This window comes from Leptonotus elevatus, chromosome 2 (assembly GCF_054856555.1).
Source record: "Leptonotus elevatus isolate MCC_2025b chromosome 2, RoL_Lele_1.0, whole genome shotgun sequence".
Lineage (NCBI taxonomy): Eukaryota > Metazoa > Chordata > Actinopteri > Syngnathiformes > Syngnathidae > Leptonotus > Leptonotus elevatus.
Window position 1 is genome coordinate 40,803,703 of NC_141240.1, and position 24,270 is coordinate 40,827,972.

Consider the following 24,270-nt stretch of genomic DNA (forward strand, 5'->3'; position numbering starts at 1 on the left):
ATGTTGACTTACCAGGAATGATGGCATGATGTCAGAGTGGGCTTTTTATATGAAAGAGAGAACTCACCTGTCACACATGAGCAAATGAGCATCCCAGCAATGTAAACCACAAATTAGCAGCTCAAAACCACATATTTAGATTAGATTTAGATTCCATGAAGATGAAGCATTCTTTGTAAATAACAGCATCCGGTAGTAGCTCAGAGAGAGGGGAGACCACATTGTGAAACGCAGTTCAAATGAGTCACAAAAAAACAGTCGTGACTCATGCCACATGTTTTTTCTCGTTGTTTTCTGTTTTTTCCCTTTCTTTCTTTCTTTCTTTCTTTATTAAACCAAAGACCAGCATGTTGTTGTCTCTAAACATCTGGTCAGCGGAACCATAACGCCTTGGTCTTGTTTAGTTGTTTCACGTCGGAAGTAAATACGCGACGGGCAGTTAAACGCAACGCATCAGCAGCTGCATTAAGAGTTTAAAAAAAAAATCATTATTATTTGCATACTAGCATGTAATATTTTATACGGTATTTCCCCCATTTGATTGTATTTCATTTTCTGGTAAGATGTTTGCAAAATCGTTTCGTGTTAAATCCAACGTCGTAATGAAGGGATCCGACAGGTGAGTGACAGCGACAGACTGTGCTTGTTGTGCTTGTTGCTAAATCTCAATAAGGCAACCGAGACATTATTTAGTCCACAACAAGAGTAAAAATCCCGTCTGCCAGTCAACGACATTAGTATATACATATTCTGTAGCTGCTAGTGAAACAGCATTGCTTTAGTTTGACGTTTTCCTAATGTGTCTCAAGTCAAAAATGTGGAACAGACTAAAGAGGGAACTACAACAATGTCCAACAACCAATCAGTTCAAAAAATAAATATAAAATAAATATTTTGGAGAGAAGGGGAGAGGCTGGTTAAGCACAGAATTGGAATAAATAACAATTACTATAGGTAAGGTAAGAATATAATAATGCAGAGTAGAAATACTGAGGAAAATAAGGGTCAAGGTGTACTATTTAGTAAAATGAACATAGGAAGTATATTGATGGGATAGTGATTGAAAATTAAAATACTATGGATATTGGTAGATAAATATGGCCTTACACAATGTATTTTAAATTAGAATATTGTGTTTTGTATTTTATTTTATGTATAGATAGTTATGAATATTCTTAAATACTGAAATAAATTGTTTTTTCTCCTTTTCACTCGTTACTTTATTCTTATTTCTATGCATGTTCAAAATAAATTTGAAATGATAATAATAAAAACCGCTGTAGTCGGCTCATTGTTTTTTGTTACTCTAAACAAAATATTCGCTTTTGAATGCACTATTTAATGTATATGTATCTCTGGCATGACATGAATTGTAGACTACTGGATTCTCTCACCCAAATAACATTGTATTTTATTTAGGAGGAAGCTCAAGGCTGACATATCAGCAGCCTTCCCATCTCTCTCTTCTGATGAAATAACAGAGCTGGTCCCGAACAAAGAGGATTTCAATGTTGTGAAGATATATGCGCATAAGGGAGACACTGTGACATTATATGTTGGTCATAAAAATCCGCTGTTCTTTGAAGCGGACAAACAACTTTATCCTACAGGTGATTAAAAGTCAGCAACATCAAAACTGTGGAATGCTCATTATGAAAAATTAAAATGTGCATTTTCATATTTCAATAGTCTATATGCTTTGGCGCTACCCTGCTGCCCTGCCGACATTCAGGACATGGCCCCCTGTTCTTCACAAGTTGATCGGAGGAGCTGGTGAGCTTCTTTTTGAAGAGCTGAAAAGATTTTTTACATGTTATTGGAATGATCAAGAAGTTGCATTCATTGAATAACTTCCCGTCTACAGATCTCATGCTACCTGGTGTGGTAGTGCCTTCCAGTGGACTCCCAGATGTAAAACAGGGTGACGCCTGCGCTGTTACACTTGTTAATAATAAGTATGTTTTTTTTAATTGTTTTTTTTTTTCTTCCATAGACATATACATATGTAACAGAACTCTAATGATTCCAGAGCTCCTGTTGCAATTGGCACCGCTGCAGTCTCAAGTGCAGAAATGCAAAGTGTGGGCATGAAAGGAAGAGGTGTGTGTGTTTTGCACACATACATGGATCATCTCTGGTGAGTGGCGTTTTTCCCCCGCAAGCCACAGCTTCAATGATCGCTGTGTTACTGCAGGAGTGATCTGTCCACAGCTGCAGAGATAATCGGCATGAAATGTTTTCGTCAACATATTATCGGTTGCACTTTTCAGCTGATACTCTTATGTTTGGTTAACATGGGATTACAGCAATTTCATAGCAGTGTGATCCGATTAGGAATATTCAGGCAGCATTATCAGTGAGAGTGATTAAGTATCACAAGATATTTCAATTTTAGTGATAAATAATAGTGATTCTAAATTCTAGTTGATTCAGTCATTTAATTCAATTTGGGAGGCAACTGCACGAGATTTTGATATGGAAGTCGATCAACTTTGTACCAAGCAAATTGAAGGCATAACATAGTTTAGTGTCCCCTGCTGAATGATGGTCAGGCTCTTCTATTGTCTTCTTCTTATTCTTCTTCTATCTTCATCTTCATCATCTTCTTCTTCTATCTTTTGTTCATTGAAAATGTACTACCACCACCCACTGGTCTAAAGTCTGAATGAATGAATGAAATTATTTTGCAGATTTGAACCCCCTTAATAAAAAAATGTGGAAAAACAAAAGCTTATATTTATGCTACATTCGAGGATGGTCGGAAGTCGGACTTTTCCAAGTTCATATCAGGAGTAGTAGGAAAAAAAAACTTCACCGGCGGACTACAAGTGACGTCACTCTACAACCCATTAGGAAACACAGACTGTGAATGTTAAAACACAATTTACTCGAGTTTAAAACCAGATTTCTTCATTCATAAATATTTGACATAACTTCATGTAAAACGGACGTGACAGTATGCCGCTATCTCCCTGCATGAAATTATACGGTGAACTACTGAACTGTATGGAATTGCTTATGAAATAAGATAAAAACATTAAATGAAGCAAAATTGCGAGAAAGTAAGATTGCTAAAATAAAATAAAAAACAATTTATCACTATCCGCCATTTTGGTTCTTTACTTTCGCCTTAAACGCTTTCAGGTCGGAACTGGGAAAAACCAACTCGGATGTATCCGACTTCCAACCATCCTCAAATGCAGCATTAGACCGTGTTAAAGGTCCTTTACATGCTCTATATTCATTAGTGTGGGCTAATGATCAACAATCACCAAAGTACAGCGACCAGTCATTTCTGCACTTATTGACAGGTTTCTTAGCAACGTGCCTGTCTATTTCTTGTCTTGTTTAAAATAAGCCTGTTTTGAGGGGAAGGGTTCATTCCCCTTTTTCCCCCCATATAACTTTATTGAACAATTTTAAACAGAATACACAAACAAATTGTGAACACTACACAAACATGTTATTAATGCAGAAAAAACTAACGAACAAAGAAGCCAGGGGGATATTTAAATTAAAAAACAATTTTTTTTAAAGAGCATAAAGCTACAGTTCTCATCGCTTTCTTGTTGATAGGCCTCAATATAATATTAATGTATTGTTTTGATTTCCATTTCAAAAACTAAAAACAAAGGTTTTGAATGACTAATTTTGGATTTGTGTGTATGAAATTTCGCCAAAATAATTACCTTGCCTTATGTACTAGCTAGCTACTTGGCTGCCATTACCATGGCAACCGAGGGCGGAGCTATGGTGTTGCAATGAGGTAAACGTCGATATGTGGAAGCGGAGCCCAGAAGACAATAAAAACGTTTTCACCCGTGGATGCCATACCTCATACAGACATACACTATACTTTGCCGAGTTGTCAATTGGGGATGTGGCGCATGCATCTGACCCGGGCTGCACCATTATGCCCAAAATGATAATCAGGATTATTTTTGATCAGTATTGTAATCGCGATTATTAATCACAATTATTCGTCATATTAGGGGAAACATCTGTATTTCTATTGCATTACTTTTCAACAAACAACATATATGTACAGTATTTTCAGTCTAAAATACAACTGTAAATGAATAGATTTTCATATGAATTTATTCAACGATCAAACATTTATCAGAGGCTAGCTAACTGAATAAAGATGCTATAATCTTGTTTTTTGTCCCCTGCCCGGAATCTGCCAGCAATCCAGACAACGGTTGGAGATCCCTTTTCCAATTTTTGCTGTTCTCATGGTTTTTCTTTTTTCCGACATGAGCCACTCTCCTAAGAACTCCCGCTGCAGGGTGCTCTTGTTTGTTATTTAGGCAGCTTAATCAAGCCTTAAGACATTGGTGGTTGTCTGACTACTGGTTGGCGGTACTGTTTCTGACTGTGGAGTCCTTGAAAATGATTGATCTTTAACATTGTATTCAATTGTGTTATTATTATGTTAAGTATCATAGTCATATGTTTCTTTATTATAAAAAAAAATACAATAAAATATTTGTTTTTTTGGTATGTTTTTTTAGGGAAAGCCGCCGGAATGGATTAACGCCAATTCCATTCATTCAAGAAAGTTGATTTGAGATAAAAGTGTTTTGAGTTACAAGCCTAGTCACAGAACCAGTTGAACTCTTACCTCAAGGCACCACTGTACTTGTCTACAATCAATTTAAAAGTTTGCTTTTCATATGTCCACTTAGGGCTGTGCAATTAAGTGAAATTCATATATCATTTTAATTATTACACTCCACAATTACAAAATCGGCATAATCTTAAGCAAAAATAAAATATGATTAATACTAATTTTGAGTTGTTTAAATTAATATATTTGCACCTTTTTTAAAGTAAGGAACTTTTCAACCTTAATAAAATATTTTCATAACTCTTCTAATGAAACATCGACTTAATGAATGGTAGCTTTGCCATGGCCTGAGAGAGTCTGCATCATTTTTACTGGCACTACGCAACTTTGAGGAGGATGGTCGGAACACTGGCACACAAAAAACTACAAATGTGCTGACTGCTTTATATGTCACTTTCCCTTTTACCCATTTGTTACAAAGACAAACGTCAATTTGAATGCCGTGAGCTCAAAAACGATGCAATGCGCTTGTCCTCATGAGAAACGTGGTCTTCCTTCAGGCATAACGTTACCGACTTTGTCCATATGGCGGTGCCATAATCAACTGAAAGTTCCTTAGTGTTGCTTTAAAATGACTAATAAATCGTATTTGGTCCAAAAGGAACTTACATAATTATAGTGTTTCAAAGAAATGTATTTTTATTTTTATTTTTTACGTTTAAACATTTTCTTGTTTTGTAGCAAAAAACAAATGATTGTCCTAATCGTGATTTCAATTATTACCAAATTGATCGTGATTAATATTTTCTTCATAATTGAGCAGCTCTATGTCCACTTTAATTTGTTTTTCAGGGCTTTTGGAGAAAAGTCCAGTCCTCCCACTTTACCAGATGCGGCGGGGGAAGCAGACGATGTGAATGGTGACAAATGTGTGACTGATGAGCAAGAAGAAGGTGAGGAGGAGGAGGAGGAGGAGGAGGAGGAAGGTGAGCACGTGCAGAAGCATCAAGCAAGCGAGCCGGTCAAAGATGAAGCCTGCCCTGCTGTGGTTGAGCAAGACAAAGGGGAAGTCGAAAAGAGCATTGAGGAAGGAGAGGAGGAGCAAGAAGATCGAAAGTCACCACAAGGTACCACATTCAGGCCATCGTCACACTAACATCTTGTGCACACTCTCATTCACTGCCATCACAAAATGTATCTAAACTTTTAACTGGTACGGAAAATATTTGTACTTATTTTGTCCGGTGAATATAAAAAGTCAGCACACCCCAACCAATCACTTTCAAACTTGGTTAAACACTTGCTTTAAGTGCCTCTAAATAACCCTAAATATAGTTCTAGTAGGCTTTTCCTTCTTTTTGTTGTTCTTGCATATTTGCAGAAACCTGAATGTTATTTGGAACTGTTCAAAATTTGCTCCACTGGGCTGGACGCACATTGCAGTACACTTACGTCGATTACGCGCGGGAAGTGGGCAGTCGAGGCAAGCTCGGTGCCGATTACGCCCCACCAGCTAACTAGCATTGAGCTTCAGCTGGCTACTAGTGCGACTAAACACAAAGCAGAGTCGCTCCAAAGTCAGTAATCATCACCTCCATTGTGGCCAGAAAGCTGTTGTATCGTTGTCACGACCGGATGATTAGCACAAGACAAAGAGGACGTGCTAATTGCTAAGCTAAGATTGACACGTATTCGTTTACCACCAGAATTAAATGTTTGGGTGATCGAGCACAGTTTTTTTTCTTCATCTGTCGCGTTAATAATAAAGGTATTCAACTGACTAGTAAAATAGCAGGCTTTTGAAAAAGCCAAGGCAAGGCAGCTTTATTTATTTCGTGAACAAGGCAGCGCAATGTGCTTCACACAGTTACAACAGAAGACGCCTCCGTCTCGCCCGTCCGTACAATAAATGTTATCAAAATTACTTGACAGTAGATCCTTTTTTTAAATCTCTCTTTCAGCTTTTCTAAAGGACACATTTTTTTATATTTTACATTTTATATACACTGACAGCATATGAAATGAGTTGAGTGTTTTTACCTCCACCCGGCAGAAAGCATGTATTCTTCCGTGTCATTTATTGGTATTTGGATAATAGCAACATGCTTTAGATGTGGCGCTGTGGTTTTTGCCACAAGCGCTCTTATTTTAATTGTATTTTTTTATATATATTATATATTATAAAATATTATTTTTATTTTGTTTTCACAGAGGTCATGGATGCTTTACTTCGGCAGTGCTTTCTCCTGGCTCTCAAGAGCAAGGTGAAGAAATCAGAGCTCCCTCTGCTGACAAGCACTTTTCTCCGCAACCACATGGTTTCCTGCTGGTAACGAGTCAGACGTTAGTCACAAAGCGCCCAAGAGGAATTCACTTACTTACTCTAAACATTCTGTTTTTGATTTTTTTTCTTCAGCCCCAGCGGAAAACAACTGGATATAAAAAAATCCAGCTATAAAAAGGTACATGTGAATGTAGTTGGGTTTCCATCCACTCATTTTTATTCGAATTTTCAAGAAATGCGAAAATAAAACCGAATGGAAACGCTAGAAATTCGAAAAAGGGCTTAAAATTCGGAACAAAAAACAAAACGCTTAGAGAGGGGGATTTTCAAGCGTATCGGAAAAAGGAAAATGTGAATTTTAGCTGTGGAATATGCGAATAACCGCTGGCAATATCGGATACACGTCGCACGTTTTGACTGGATATTACGTCACACGTACGTTTGTGGTCCCAAAGCAATGTCTGACGATAAAGTAAGGTATGTTTGGGGGGACGACCAAACAGAAATCTTTTGGGAATTAATTAAAGAAGCAAATATTAATGCAATTTTAGATGGAAAACAGCAAAGAAACGCTACGGTTGATCAAGAATTATAAAAGCAAACTCATACGACGTCAGCACATGGCGCAGTCGCTTCCTGGTCTTCTTCTTCTTTTAAATGACTGGTGGATCACATCTCTATGGTGTATAGCGCCACCTACAGCGCAGGGGAGTCCCCTATCAATATTCGCAAAAGAAGAACAGATGGAAATGAGCAGAAATCGCATGTCTGTTTTGCGCATTTTCAGTAAATTTGCTTAAAAATTTCAAAACAATTGGATGGAAACCTGACTTGTGCCATGTTTGAAACATTTCTTTCAACTTGAGTCTTCAAAACAGCTTTCCAAGTTCCTGCAAGTCATGCAGCAGCAGCACAGCATCGTCCGTGTGAAAGAACTGACGAAAGGCGTGGAAAGCATCGTCGAGGTGGACTGGAAAAGCCCAGAGTCAGCTTGCCATCTGCACACACCGACATTCAAAACGGAAACACATCAAAGTTCTCATTTGTACCCTCTATGTGTGTCACATGTAGACTACGCTTCTCTGTTCCCGAGAAGGAGACAGGCATGGAAGCGATTCCGCTTGGAGAAACGCCGTATCATCCTCCCGAGATCACCACTTTATACTCCGTGTCAGCTCGACTGCAGCCTCTTTTTCAGGATGCGAGCAAAAGGTGTGTGTATTTTTTAGGGATGGGCGGAGAACCGATACCAGGACACATTTCACGGTATCTGTTAGTGGTGCAACGGAATCATCATTGATCCGTGGTTAGTTCGGATTAGGCCGCACGGTTCGGATCGCGGTTAATGGGGGGGAAAAAACAAAACATGTCAAAGAAGCTGAAACATACTCAAAGTAACACGCTAAACCTAACTTCAAAATAAAGTTGACCAAATAATACATTGATGGCAATGCAAATAGCATTAGTATACTTTTACTTTGAAGTTGGCCCACGTTGTCGCGTGATGGCTAGCTTGACTTCCCTTTTAGACGCTCGTAGTTTTGATTGACATTGTAGTTGCGACCAACATCAACACAACGCTATCTCGAACTCATGTTCAATCGCTAATTTAGGACGCTAAGAAACAGCTAATTAATTACGCCGTCATTGTATGATATGGCAGAAGTCTTCGACGCTAGTGGCTAGCAGCTAGCTGTTAGCATTTCCAACGAGTGTCTGGCTGGTAAGTAAGTTTGACAGCAGATACTATAACAATCCGCAGTGTGTCACCGCGCCACAGGGTGGCGCCTCTTTGTTTTGTTGGGCATGTTCTTTTTCGTTTTTGGGCAGTGAATGTTTTTGACTCCAGGAATGCACGATAATTGTAACATGCGGTGGTGCCTAGCCCACTCCGAGCTCATTCATTTTTTTTTTTTTTATTATTAAAAGTGAACCTGTAGATTTCAGTTGCTCTCCCGTTTTTTTGCTGTCCCGCTACGCCGTCCATGGCCACCGCGCATTACAGTACCTGGCTTACTTGAATTATTTTTCAATATTCTGGACCGAGGCTACTTTATAATTCACTCTCCATGTTTAAAGGAAGGGAATGTGCCTTAAATTGCACATTGAGGTCTTTTAATTATATTTAAAAAAAAAAGATAAATAGAACTTTGTTTGCATTTATTTTATAAAACACTTTTGACCAATTTAAAAAAACAAAAACATTCATCTCGAAATGTCAAATTTAGCTGTTTGGATTATAGGAACACAACTGTAAACCATTATTACCTTGTTATTTTACACATGAACCAGGTCAAAATGAGAATGCTTCTGCCTCAGATTACACTTAAAATTGTGTTCCTAAATCCTAAAAGGCTATATGAGACATTTTGAGTTGATTTTTGTTTTTATAATTTAATGGGAAACAGCGTTTTACAAAATGAAGACACTAAATCCTAATTAGACATTTGGAATTGATTATTATTATTATTTTTTTACGGGGGGGGTATTCGAAAAAGGATCCGATGCATGACTCAAATCCGTGATCCGATCCGAAGCGTGACTTTTGCAATGGATATCGACACTGGTATCAGCCCCCGCTCTTATGGAAGTTCGGTCAGGAACTAAAGGTTAGGCCTATTTTGCATTTATTGATCGCCACAGGGGCCATCCTGTAAGAGAAGAGAGCACATAAGTCGTCAGTTGTACTCAACAATTGAATTTGCTCTGAAGTGCAGACAGATCTTTGTTTATCATATAGTATATTGTCTCTGACTACTGCACTGCTATGAGATGAATGACGAACGGAGAACGTGAAACAGGAAACAGAAATACAGAGCAGCCTTCCAAATTAAAAGCATGGATTTCAAAACAAGAAAAATCCTTAAACATCACACACTAAACAGCTTGAGGAATTCTTAACATGGTAGATGTTACAAAATTATTTTAAATCCTATTGTATTGAATTTAATTATTTGCACTTCACTGTATTCCTTAAAAAGAAGTTGTACAACCACATATTTTGATTGGGACTTTTGTTCCCTGGCCACTGGATTATTTGTTTCATTTTATTTATCAACTACTTTTTTAAATTCATTTTATGGTATGCTCTATGCAAAATGACTTTAATTAGCAAATTAAAAAAATAGTCAATGCCATTAATTTCAAGCAATTTTAAAGAAATTAATTGGGATATATAGGTCCTTTAAAAAATATATCTTTCATTGTTTTTTGTTGTGTTTTTTTTTAAACTTAATGTATCATCAGTACTAATGGTATCGGCACTTGGTATTGGTGAGTACTGAAGATTTACGTATCGGTATTGGTCTAAAAAAAAGTGGTATCGAACATCCCTATTATTTTGTGAGTCATATAATGAAACATGTCCCTACGAATTGAGAAAGCTTGTGAGTCAAGAAGCACACACATGTTTCATATTTCTTTGAATGATGCTTCCACTCCGCCTGGGCTGCACTGTGGCAGAACTTAACCTCCAAACAAACCCTTAAAGGCAGAGTGGCGGGATCAAGTTACCACAAAGTCGACTTTTAGAAGGTGTAAGAAAGTGTCTAAATGACTCCTGTTGTATTGATTTGCTTTTCCCTACTACTTGGCTCCATATGTTTTATGATGTGCTATAATTGGAAAAGTATCAAATGTGTGTTGCTTGGCAAACATTTTTACAGTAATGTCTAAAACATTACATTACTTATAAATCTAAGTCACTTAAAAGTAAATCCGCTTTGATATCTCCAGAGTCTCATGACATGGTTTTTGGACTTGTTGTTATATAAACTTTGCAATTTGCAACTGGTTGAAGCCGCTTTCACATTCACAACTTTCTTCTTCATGGCGTGGATGGGTGAAAACTTTGCTATGAGTATTTTAATTGTGCACAGCCGTTCTGTTAACTACCCCAATGTTAACCCCACTAATGCGCCCAACCTGGCGAACCTCTAACCAAAGCCATGCGCCTCACAAACATGGGCAGATGTGCCCTCTATGTAGTGTTAAATTCATCATGGAAAACTAACAAAGATCATTTCGTCAATGCACATTTTTCGCCAGACTAAAACCATACGACACTAGACTAAAACCCTCATTAAGAAACAATAACTGGCACTAAATCAGTATGCATTTTCGTCGACTAATAAAGACAAGACAAAAATGTACTTCACTTAATAAAAACTGGACTAAAATGGGCATTAATTCATGGAACAAAAACGAGACAAATATGATATGATTTTGTAAAATCTTATGTCTGCTAATCTGTCATGTTTGTGACACTGTCATGTGACACTGTCATGTGACACAGTGACACACCCTCTTTCAAATCAGCAGCTAGCGAGTGCAACGCGCACAAACCCATGAGACAGACAGGAGGTGGATTTACGGTGAAAGGTGAAAAAAGAGAGTAAATTATAGTTCTAATGTAACATGAATCCAACGGCTATAACGTTCCAACAATAATGTTAATCCGACCGCTAACTAATGCAGGCTAATTTGCTAGCTCGTAGCATGGAGCCGTAGTAGCCGCTTGTTGATATACTGCAATTGTGTGTCAAGTTGTTTTTCATCCAAAAGATGAGAGAAAGTTTGATGTGAAATAGTTTTAGATCCGAAATGTTCAACATAATCTGCTGACAAAAAATATATATATATATACAGGGGTAAAATGATTGTCATGACTAAAACTACACTAAAATGTTGACAAATTCTGTTTTCATGGGCTAAATGCTAGATTTATAAATGGACTAAATAATAAATGGGGTGAGGTTGACTATGATAAAAACTAACAAGCATGATTAAAACTAAAACTGGACTCAAACTGAGACTAAATTTTAAAATAGCGGATCAAATTAACACTACCTGTATGTAACATGAAGTGTTACTATAACTGCTATAGTAGTGTTATAGTGTACTACTATATGATGTTTTATTTATTGGCATGTGCAATCAATTTAAAATCCAAAAGAGCTGATAAACTCTCCTGTTGCCAATCGCACGTCACTTCTGAATCCTCTCAGCATATTCTGCCAGTGTTCTAGCAAAGCTCTTGAAGCCCTTGGCAACAGGTCAGCACAAGGTCACGGGGCGCATCTGCACGTAAACGTCGAATGTTTGACGGAAATTATGTTCTCTGGCGCTCCCGCAGGAGAGGCGCGGCACTGCAAGCTGCTGAGGTGAGAAGCATCGTCACGGAATATGTGAAGACGAATGACTTGGTGGATGAAACCAATAAGAAGTAAGTACAATGAACTTTCTGCAAATGCATAAACTTGAGTGCATTGGTGCTAAGTAATGAATACAAAACATTTCACTTGGCATAATATTTGTTTTTGGTGATTAAAATGACATGACAGTGTTTACATTAAATCAAACTGTTCCTTTAGTCAGCAGGCAAGATGGAAAGAAAAGCTCTGTTGTTGGCATTCACTAATAAACAGTGGAAGATTAGAACCATAATAAGGGCACAGCTCGCTTCAGGGTTTAATATAGTTCAGTTATTGTGGTTAAGAGTACCAACGTTCACCAGCCCGGGGCATGTGATGCAGCTGTAATCAGATCAAATGCTGAAATGTGACTCTGAATCTGAAGGGGCCTCGCTGTTCGTGTCTTTGTCGTTTCATGTGCCACATAAATAGATGATTAGGGTAAGAGAGAGATGAAGCTGATTAAGGCATGAAAGACTAATAAGGCGGCATGTGACCTGCCATCCGGTTGAGCGCGCAAGCCGAAGTGAGACAATCATTTTGTGTGTTTGCTTTTCAAACAGTTACGTGAGAATCAACCCAACTTTATGTGACTGTTTACTGGAGAAATCAGAGTACCAGGAAATAGAGACTCTCAAGTGGGATGATCTTTTCAGCAGGTAACGTTGGGGATTTTCTTCTTCTGCCGCGACATGACACTACACAAACAACCTTTTTTTGTTCTACACAACGAACCCCTCGCTCGACCGTCCCCGAACCCCTATTGGTAGTAACGTGTTGGTCTGCGTTGAACGGGTTATTTACGGTGATGCAAAACATCGCCCCGCTCTGATCAGCGTCTCGGATTGCTGCCGCTCAAAAACGTATCAACAGATCGAGAAACTGTCAAACTCCATTGATGGAAAGCTTATCACTGTATTGGTCACAGATGTTTTTATTCTCTCTTTCACTTTCGCAGATGAATATGAACAAGTGAGATGGGAATTTTTTTCACTTAGCAGTAACGGTTGCCAAATATTTACACAGATACAGTAGATATTATCCTACGACCGACAAAGCCTGACTTTAAAGTTAAATTTATTTCGCCACATTACCATTGATATGTTCGAGCCTCGCAAACATTTTGTCATGTGCCTTTTCATAAGAAAAATACGGTATCACTCCATAAAATTGTACGGTTTTATCACTTCCACAACTGACTCTAAACGATTTGTTTATGAGCATTTAGCTACATGGACTGTCCTTAGGTGGGTTGATGTTTAGTTTGACAGTAAATTTGAATGAGGAGTGGCAAGAAACTGAAGCCTCTTTTTTTTTTTAAAGAATTGTTCACCATCTGCCAACCTGACTTTGCTGGAAGCATCTCACGCTTTTATCTCAGATTTTTGCTTGCAAGTTGAAGCAAAAAAACGAAAACAAAAAAAATCCAGCAACGCCTTGTATCTTGAAAAATGTGTATATAACGGTTTATTAACATTCTTTCAAAAAAAACTATAGTCAAACAATAAAAAATAAAAAATAAAAGGATCTTGTGGTGGTGCATAAAGTCCGGTGACGGATAATTGATGGACAATGAATTTATCTTTTATTAAACAAATAAAATCTGCAAGTACTTCAATAACATTTCATCCTGTCTTTAGGGTCAAGTTGCATTAGAACTAAAAATATAAAATGATGCACATACAGATGACATGAACGCAGACAGCCAAACATACACAAAATGGAAGATCAATATGTTGCATTTCCAACACAAAACCACTTAAAAAGAGAAATGTTCACCGGCTCAACTTTTGTTTTAATATAATCCTCAAACCCCAAATAAAATCTGATTTGCTATTCTGCTGACTGGATGGGACTCCTTGTGGTTTGTTCTGAATCTGCAACACAAGAAAAGATTATAGAGATAAACGTCACATACTGGTCGTAATTTTAGATTTCAAACCCTACGTTGGACAAAGACAAAACAACATTATGTGCGTGCTCACGTTTGAGTTATCAGTATCAGCATTTCACAACAGAGTCAAAGCGTTCCAACGTCAAACTATTCGCAACACCTTTTTCTCATGTAAACGCTGAATAGTGGACTTCTGATACCTTAATGAAATGATGCGCTGACTAAAAGACTTGCAAAATACAACCTGGGGCTTTCAAGTAAATGATAACATACTGTACTTCTACTTTAAAGGGACAGCAACGTGGAAAAATCAACTTTTTGGGAGTTTTCAGCCATGTTAAAAAGCAAATTCCTCACTAAAAACATCACCAAAGCAATGTTTTCCTCCATTCGCCCCGCTATGAGAAATTGGAGGTCATTCTGCTCTCCAAGCACCAGCCCCTCCCAACCTGAGAAAACCAGCTGTTGGCACTGTTTGACGTCATTTGGTGCGGCACCACCCCCCCGCACCGCCTCTGCAAATTAAACGCACGCCCACTTTCTTTGAGACCTTCATGGAATAGTGACAAAAGTAGCCTTTATCAGTAAACATTCTGTTTAAATGAATTCAAAGCAATCAACTATCTTTCACATCCGGAGACAAGAGAAGAGAGGAATAGACAGGAGGCAGAGCGGAAGGTGGCGGAGATGAAGATGCTGACGTTCTCTTTGGGAGTGACTAGGATGGCTAGAATCAGGAATGAGTACATCAGAGGGTGACAGCACATGTTAGAGGCTTTAGAGATCGAGGCCAGACTGAGATGGTTTGGACGTCCAGAGGAGAGATAGTCAGAATATTGGCAGAAGGATGCGGAGTTTCCAAATACCAGGCAGAAGGTCTAAGAGGAAGACCAAAGAGGAGGTTTATGGATGTAGTTAAAAGAGGACATGAAGGTGGTTGTGTGAGAGCAGAGGATGCGGAGAACAGGCTTAGATGGAGGCAACCGATTTTGCTGTGGCGACCCCTGGAGGGAAAAGAAGAATTATCTTTCACATTGCAATGCCAAAGTGCAGTCTTAAAATCCCAGAAATGATTCTGGCTGGCTTTGGTGTGTTTTTTTGTTTTTTTTTCAAAATCTTTATTGCAAAATTGATGGCTTGCGTGTGGCCATTCAGAGTGTTTACTGAACCGGGCGTTTTACTTCTGCATTAGGAAACTAATGGGGCGGCACGGTGGCTGACTGGTTAGCACGTCCGCCTCCCAGTGCAAAGGTTGTGAGATCAAGTCCGGGCTTCGGCCTTCCTGGGTGGAGTTTGCATGTTCTCCCCGTGCTTGCGTGGCTTTTCTCCGGGTACTCCGGTTTCCTCCCACATTCCAAAAAACATGCATGGCAGGTGAATTGGACACTCCAAATTGTCCATAGGTGCGATTGTGAGTATGGTTGTTCGTCTCTGTGTGCCCTGCGATTGGCTGGCAACCAGTACAGGGTGTACCCCGCCTACTGCCCGAAGCCAGCTGGGATAGGCTCCAGCAACCCCCGCGACCCTTGTGAGGACAAGCGGTACTGAAAATGGATGGATGGATGGATGGATTAGGAAACTAACCAGCAAAACACACCTAATATTTCATTAAAAATGACATCGCCATGGTGTCAAAAGTAAAATTCAATCATTATATGCATATAAATACCGTGGTGTAAATCCCTTTAAGGTTGATCATATAATTGTAGGGTAAGGTTGGAAGGCATAAAAAAAGGCAACTTAGAAATAAGACTTTGATGTTATGGCCATCACAGTGTGACTGGTTCTAAAACTTTCAGGCATGTAAAAGGCCAACTGAGGCAGACACAGATGTGGTCACATGACATCACTACTGTGGTCATCACGGTGGCAGAATGAGGAAAACAAAAGCAAAGAGGCAGAGTGACATTTCAGTTGACTTCATGAAAATATTGGCAAGGATGACGGCAAACTCTTACGCTCAAACCAGTTATATTTCAGGGTAATAGTAACGGCCACCGCCTTCATGCCACTCGTGTGACGAGACTTATGCAATTTCTCCCTGGAAATGCCGTGTGAATGCTGAAAGTTGAATGCATGTAGAATTATGTGCAAAAGTAGAATTCATGTGGAATGTCGTGGAATTGCTTATTAAGGATATTGAATACAGTATTGTGTGAAAATGATTTATTATTATATATAACTGAATGATATTAAATCAAACAGAACTGCCATGTTGAAGGAGTTTCGCGTCGTCAATGAAAATATGCAATGCTACTAAAAAGGAACTCAATAATGTGAAGTGATATTGAATATAATGGATGTTAAATGACTGGACAATGATTATTGTAGTCAATTGAACTTGGGACTAAAATCTGCTGCAACCTGAATTTGAACCCTGGTCTCCAATGCACTAGTCATCTGCTTTAACCACTGGACTACAGTTGACATGTAAAAACTGTTGACAAAGGTATGTAATTGTATTCATTATTTTGGTATAAAACTGCAGATTTTATTTGTTTAATCCACATTTATGTGATGAATTCATTTCATGATATGATATTTCGTACTTATGTATATCATTTTGTGTCGGGTGGAAATTGTCACATTTGCATTGTACAGTGAGAGTTGGGATTCGAACCATCGACCCCTTGGTCACCGAACAATGCATTTCACCAACTGCGCCATTGCAGCAACATCAAACACCTGGGAATGATGGATGAGCGCTATTTAAGGGAATTGAAAGTGAATGGGGGAACATTTGACATAAAACGTAAAATTGTGGAATGTGAAAAATGTGTCTGGTGGTGTGAACGTTTGGAGCATATCGAAGTTGTGGAAACGGTTGTCCATCGGATGTATTATGTGGGAGTTGAGAACTGTCGCTGAATTGAAACGTTGACCTTGTCATTGCAGGACGTTGGGGAGAATGCAGGAGTGCTATCAAATAGCGTTTCCTGGACAAACGGCCCGAATAAAGAAAGGACATATTGAGCCCATTGATGTCTCAGTGGCTTCCCGAGGCTCCAATAAGAAGGTGACCGCCTCTCCTTTGGTCTCTTGAGGCCTCCCTGATTTTATGTTTTTTGGATTTGTTGGGGTCTGGATGTTTCTTGGGCTGGGGAGGAGTTCTGGTGGGGGGTGTCTGGTCGGTGCTGGATTTCACCTTCCTTGGTTTTCTTTGGTCCTTCCTCGGGTCTCCTGGTGTTCAGTTTAGGTGAACGGTATGAGATTTTTTCTAATAGGTTTTCTGGTGAGCTAACAAATACACGCACGCACGCACGCACATACACATACTCACCCACACACACAAAAAAATAAATAAAAAAAATAAAAAATAAAAATAAAAGAGCAATGATGATGACATTTCCGAATGAACAATACTGAGCTCTAAAACAAGAAAAAAAAAAAAAAAAAAAAGAAGGTGACCGCCATCCCCGACATCGATCTGCTCCTCTTTGCAACCCTCCGATTTGTTAATGGCTTTAAATGGAATTTTATTGGTTAGGTAGTGTGGGAAATGGATGGATATACTTACAGTAGTGTTTTCCAAAAGTTTGTATACATATTTCCTTATTTCTATTTTGGTTCAGGATCCACGTACAGCCGTCAGTATTTGTCACTTTGCACTTATTTTGTAAGCATGACATTTTCTTGGCTCACCAATTGACATTGGAGCAGGTTTGCAAAATTGCTGCCTGGCCAGATGTTTCTCCACCAAGTAGTTAATGAAAAATAAAATTGAAAAACAAACAAACCGTTTTTGTCAACGGAGAAAAAAAAAAGAAGTGATTTTTATAATATCTATAACTAACTGGAAGTACATTTCGTGTTTATAATACAAAATAACTATAATTACAGCAAATATCTCAATGTCATTGACAAATCATGCAGAGCCAAAAGCTTCGTTCGGAAGTGGCGTTCAATAATCTGAAGTGTGCACAGATAAAGCTTTATCGGTTTCCGAAGCATCCACCAAATCGAGCTTTTGTCGATGCTGATGAGTTGGTTCCATTTGTAGCCCCGAAAATAGATTTTCCTTGGCTTTGCACAAACGCCTCCTCTAGGAGTTTGGTTGTGGTGGCAGTAACAGCCCCTTCCCACTCCGGTTTCAAGAAGCTGGTCATAGATTGTATCCTTTGTACTAAATGTTGGAACGGCAAGATGGCCAAACTGAAGTGCAGTCAGGGGAGACAGGAAAACCTTTTGCCAGGCACACATTTTTCAACACTGCTTCAAGGAATGATATTCTTGTGTAGAGTCAATTTTTGGACCCCACGTATTGTCAAAAAGACATTTCAATCAAAAATGTTTTTGTCTGGCGGCACGGTGGCTGACTGGTTAGCATGTCCGCTAAAGGTTGTGAGATCAAGTCCGGGCTTCGGCCTTCCTGGGTGGAGTTTGCATGTTCTCCCCGTGCCTGCGTGGCTTTTCTCCGGGTACTCCGGTTTCCTCCCACATTCCAAAAACATGCATGGCAGGTGAATTGGACACTCCAAATTGTCCATAGGTGCGATTGTGAGTATGGTTGTTCGTCTCTGTGTGCCCTGCGATTGGCTGGCAACCAGTTCAGGGTGTACCCCGCCTACTGCCCGAAGCCAGCTGGGATAGGCTCCAGCAACCCCCGCGACCCTTGTGAGGACAAGCGCTACAGAAAATGGATGGATGGATGGATGGATGTTTTTGTCTTGTTTTGTTTAAAAATAAAACTTTACATTTGAAGATGATTGTCTTTGAAGTGCAACGACATAAGCTATCATAAGCGTTTCAGATTTTGTTGTCTTGGCCTGCAAAGTCAAAATGGTCTTGTTTTGCTCAAAAAAAAAATTGCCCTGGAAATTGAGTTTGCCAACCAGTGCTTATGTTTTTTTTTTGTTTTTGTTTTTCCTAAGACCAGCGCTTATGTTATGGAGACGCTGTTTCTCAGCTCTTTTTTTTTCTTCTTTTTGTCCGTTTTTTTTTTTTCTTCAAACAAATCTGGTTGCTTTCTTATTCTATCTCCGATGGGTTTCATGTGCTAACGCAGGTGACCGTAATAAGAAACCTGGAGGTGTACGCTTTGGACCCTTCTGCTGTCGCCAGCGCGTTACAGCGCCGAGTTCAAGCCAGTTCCGTCCTGCAAGCACTTCCTGGGGCCAAAGACAAAGTCCTGGTCCAGATTCAAGGCAACCAGATTCAACAAGTCGGACATTTGCTGCTAGGTTTGGAGCGTCATCTCCTTTGCAGCTTATAAACGGATGTGCTTTCGCACGTAATGCTTGTGGCTCATCTGTCGTTTCAGATCATTATGGAATTCCTCGCAAGTACATCCAAGGGTTGGACAAAGCTCCGAAAGGTGGAAAGAAGAAGTAACATTTGAAGGCTGTACCTGATATACCGTCGGCTTCGCTTACACAGCTGCTTCACTGTACTGTATGTAAACATTCCTGTGGGCCTTTCCGTGTAAAATACGCTCATCTTTATGACAGCTGTTAAATTACATTTCTCTCTGCCTTTATTGCTGTGGTGAGAATACTGTACCGTAGCTAATGTCTGTCATATCCTTCACTGTTTAGAGTCCCAGGGGTGCTCAAGTTCGGTCCTCGAGAGCCCCTATCCAGCCTGTTTTCCATGTTTCTCTCCACTAACACACCTGATTTCATGATCAGATTCGTTATCAGGCTTCTGCAAAGCTTGCTGATTAGCTGCTCATTAGATTCAGCTGCGCTGCAGGAGGGAAACATGGAAAACAGGCTGGTTAGGGGGGCTCTCGAGGACCCAACTTGAGCACCCCTGGTTTAGACGTTCAGTGCTGTCATGTTAAATCAGGCAGCGAGCAAGAAATCTCCGCATATAAGAACCACTTTCATTTGTGGACGCGATTCAGAAAACTTTTCTGTCATGATATCAATGGCTCTCAAAAGTGGAATTGACTGTATAAAATAAATATTTTGTCAACGTTACAATGTGTTCTTCATTTTGTCACGTCAGTCGGTGAAATGGTGGCAAAATGAGGACGGGAGGTGAAAGGGGGGGGGGGGTGCTGATATTCTGATCGCGTGTGGAGGACAAAACAGAAGACAGAAGCAAATGTCGCCTTTCAGCTTGCTTTGCTGTGCCCGAAGCCATCCAGTGTCCAAATGGCGACATTCTTTCCAGGAATTGGACTTCGTGGCACTCCCCATCATTAGTGAGAGCAAACCTTTTCTTTCTTTTTTTGCCTGCAAGGAACGAGTGTCATGTTTTCAGAAAGTGAAGTTGAGGTCAACGTCTGCCCTTCAAGGACATTACAGGGACATACATTTGACATTTGAGAGAGACAAATGTGTTAAAAGAGAGAAAGGACAATTGTTAGTTTCTCAGCTGCAAGTGCTGGACTGTGACATGCCATCTCTGTCGCCATCTGCTGGCTCCGTTGTAACATCGCAACCACTACCAGTTGAATAAACGTTTTGTTTACATGAGGAGTTGACGTATTATCGGCAAGTCATTTCATTTCATAAAATCATTTCATAAAAGTTGTTAGTCTTTAGTGAATCTACCTCATTGTAAGTCAGTGCCAGTTAATTTCCCTTGTGGATGATTATGGCATCCATCTTTACTCAGCCATCTTTTCCTCAACTGAATTTCCCGTGCGGGAGTCATTAAAGGCTTATCCCATTTCATGGTTTATGTTTATTTTACTTGATGAAAACGGCATGTCTGCGTTTACTGTAATTAATAGTCTGTCCATCCGTTTGCCATTTGGTCTAAGCTCACTCGGGTCCCGCGGGGGCCAGCAGACTCTGCGAATGTGAGCTGAGCTACACGCGCTGCACGCTGCGCGGTTTGCCCGACAATCATAAGGCGCATCTCGACAAACAAACGTTGACACTCGCATTATTTACCGAGCAACTATTTAGAGTGTGACAATGAATGCAGAAATGAGTCCAAAGTAGGTGAAGAAAACCCACACGCGCACGGGGGGGACGGCTTGCAAGCATACCGAGGTTCGAGGCTAGATTTGAACCCGCAACCTGAGAACTACTTTGCACCACGCTGCCCAATCGAGTCATGAGGACGCTTTGGAACGTATTCAAATGCAGAGAAGAAAAACAGGCCGTTAAAGATGACAAAGCAAGCACAACTGAATGATTTTGGAGTCAGGTAGTCAAATATTTCTATTGGACTTTTTTTTATGCTCTAAAAGAAATTGTAGGAAAAGATCTCAGTTTGAGAAGTTCCGTTTTTCTGTGCTTTATTGATGACGGAGTAAATCATTTAAAGCTCTTTATGAAATGAATGAATTCGTAGAGGCGTGCCCTCGACACTTGGTACGCATTCTTGCCTTTTGGGATGCAAATCAATGAACGTAATGTCAAATGGGACAATGTCCTTTCTGAGCCTTTTCATGTTAGTCATGGTGTTCGGCAAGGGGGAATTCTCTCTCCGGCTTTATTTCATGTGTACATTGATGACCTGTCCTCACGTCTCATGTATGCGGGGATGCAACAGTTGTTAAAAATGTGTTGGCAATTTGGGAAAGAACGTGACATTTGGTATAATCCCGCGAAAAGCAACCTGATGATTGTTAGAAGCAAGCAGGACAAAAATGTTGTATTAACTGTATTTGATTTATGTGGAAAGTCTCTGCAGGGACATTTTCTAACTGGCGGGATGACCGAGACATTAAAAGACAATATTTTATATATATTTTTTTATTATTATTATATATATATATAATAATAATAATAATAATAATAATAATAATAAAAAGAGCAATGATGATGACATACATACATACATACACACATACATACATGGATGAATACTTTTGCCTCAATGATCTGATTGTTTTACATTTCTTGTCCCTTTTGTCCCTTTTACTTTTATGTTTATGGGCCCTATTTGTGTCTACAATAAAGGATTGATTGTACTCCAATCGTTTTTCCAAACCATGCACATATTACACATGAGGGGAAACATTCACGGCACACAAATAAAAGTCACAAAAAGCCATCGACAGTAGTGAAAAATAGAAAAGTCAAATGTTGCAACAAAAAGTCTTTGAATGAGATCATGTGACATTTGTGAAAACAAAACCACTCGTGTCCAAGTTCACATAAAAGCACACGGATTTCAAACCAGTAAATGCTTTCACTTCATTTTCCTCAAGGCCAAATTAACTAACGCCGGCAAATGACTTTGGGCAAGGGTTTTCAAACTACAGCTCGGGGGTCATTTGCGGCCCACCACTTATCTTCTTAGTGGCCTGTGATATATACAAAAAACATCTTTATCTTTTTGATTGGTCACCGAGGGTTTTGTTTTGTTACATATAAATAGTACTAATATGAATACACGAATGCTAAATAACTGCTCAGTGTGCCCAAAAATTGATTCTCATTTAGTACGATTCAGAATCCATTTTAAATGTCCCCAAATCAATTTGATTTAAATTATTTTATACTGTCTTCCCTTTGTTTGTGTGTGCCGTTATTGGGAGCGCTGTTCATGTTGTACCCGATTTGGCCACTGAGGGGCAGTGTGGTTCCACGCGGTCTGATACACTGCTAAGTTGTAGCCACATTAGCGAGTAGAAGGAAAAAGTCACGATCAAGTTATTCCAATAAAAGTCGTTTTTTTGCAGCGTGGAGTCAGTCGTTCTTTTGAGTGATAAAAGTGCCGCGAGTGGCGCGCTAATTAGCATTAGCGAGTCGAACTGGAGTAGATCATAACGATTCCTTGAACATCAATAAATTGAAGCAAAAATCATTGTCAATCAAATCATTTAGAATCAAAAATCGATTCTGAATCGAATCGCACACCCAAAAATCGTAATCGAATCGAATCGTTAGACATTCCAAAGATTCCCACTCAGTATATCATCTTTTCTTACACCAATAGATTGGTTTCATGTGTTCACTAAATTAAAGGGGAACCATATCAAAGTGGCCATTTTTCTTATGCCGCCCTGTAAAGAAAAATGTGCCCACGCTTGATTTCAGGTCATACGAATGGTCACAACATGGCGCCTCAAGTCAACTCAGCAGATGTCATCAAGCAGGCGATGTCATCATGCTGAGAGGATTTGACTGCGAAAACAGGATTACACCGGTTGACATTTTTCCTGATCAGAACTGCTTACGCACTTTGATTAAAGACCCCAAAAATATATAAACTATTATGAATATTTTTAGACTACAGTTATATGACAGCAAATGTGACACGGTTGAGTTAACGAGTTCGAAGAAAATCCACCTCCGTGTTCAAATCATTCACCTCAACTGCACTCTTTCAAGTCCAGATGTTGTAAATGACTCATCTGGTGTTTGTTAGAAGACCGATGACCGACATGAATGCAAGTTCCACCAACACCCCCCCCCCCCCCCCACACACACACACAAAAAAAGAATTGCAGCTGACTAACAAACAACATTCCACGTGTCATTAATAATGCAGATGTTTCTTCTAACTAAAAAAATGCGCTTTTGGAATTGCAAAGGTGAGACAGACATGAACTCGCTCACAGATGACTTCACTTTAATACGATCATTTGTAATAGACTCACCCATAAAGTGACGAAGTCACACACGAAAGCCAGTTTCGATGCATCCTCGCAGGTTTCTTACCGTTTAGGCCGTTGGTCCACACGACGGCGCGGTTTCGGACCTTGAAAGCGCTCACTTTTGAAAGCGGACTCCAGAGTGGAAAGATTTCAAAACGCGCTGCGTACGCGTCCGTCTGGACGACGTAATGGTCGCAGTTCGATGACGACGCGTTGCCGCAGACGTATGCGCCAATTCTCGCGTGACTGCGCGCGAACCGTCAGTCTGTCAACAACAATGGCGGATAGTCGTTTTGCGCAAAATATTTTGCTTTTCTATTCCCACGTTTAAGAAGCGGCGCTGTACTTGAATCAGCCGCCATTGTCACGTCTCCTGCGTTCCTCTTTTTCATGTTGTTTCGATACATGCAACGCCATGTTTGTTCTGTAGATTGCAATCAAGTGAGAAAAGTGATTCTTCTTCTACGCTTTCCTTTAACTCCCCGTGGCTGCGCTACAGCGCCACCCCAGACTTGGCATATACATTACAGCCGTGAAACGTCGTCAGCGTCGTCTTTTGGACGCACGCAAGTCTTGAAAGCCGGCTTTGCTTCCGTCTGGACGGGGCCTCAATTGAACCCCGCCCCGTGACTGGCTCTTATACGGCTTCACTGGCAGGCCGCAGTTTGTCAATTTTGGCAACCGGATTTCAGGCGGCGTCGCCACAAACACGGGCACACCACAAGGATGCGTCCTCAGCCCCATCCGCTGCAAACTGTTCACGCATGATTGCGAAGACGGCAAAACCGTCCTGAAGTCGCCAACGAGATGGAGGTGGCCAGTCAA

At 39.9% G+C, this 24,270-nt stretch overlaps 1 protein-coding gene across 1 annotated transcript; it reads left to right on the top strand.

Moving 5' to 3' along the window:
* The first annotated feature begins 404 nt into the window (after positions 1-404).
* Positions 405-19,864, top strand: eif2d (eukaryotic translation initiation factor 2D). The gene is made up of 15 exons (XM_086068455.1): positions 405-619; positions 1,420-1,610; positions 1,690-1,773; positions 1,865-1,955; positions 2,030-2,137; positions 5,423-5,697; positions 6,782-6,899; positions 6,987-7,032; positions 7,733-7,839; positions 7,926-8,066; positions 11,989-12,078; positions 12,610-12,705; positions 16,836-16,956; positions 18,946-19,120; positions 19,201-19,864. Exons 1-15 carry the CDS (start codon positions 564-566, stop codon positions 19,269-19,271), a joined length of 1,770 nt encoding a protein of 589 aa, XP_085924581.1. The 5' UTR covers positions 405-563; the 3' UTR covers positions 19,272-19,864.
* The last annotated feature ends 4,406 nt before the right edge of the window (positions 19,865-24,270 follow it).

Excerpts from the sequence above, each read along its gene's own strand:
- eif2d (XM_086068455.1), top strand. The coding sequence starts at position 564 with ATGTTTGCAAAATCGTTTCGTGTTAAATCCAACGTCGTAATGAAGGGA. Across the intron at positions 1,956-2,029 it reads GTTACACTTGTTAATAATAA|AGCTCCTGTTGCAATTGGCA; the intron begins GTATGTTTTTTT and ends TAATGATTCCAG. Across the intron at positions 8,067-11,988 it reads TTTCAGGATGCGAGCAAAAG|GAGAGGCGCGGCACTGCAAG; the intron begins GTGTGTGTATTT and ends GCGCTCCCGCAG.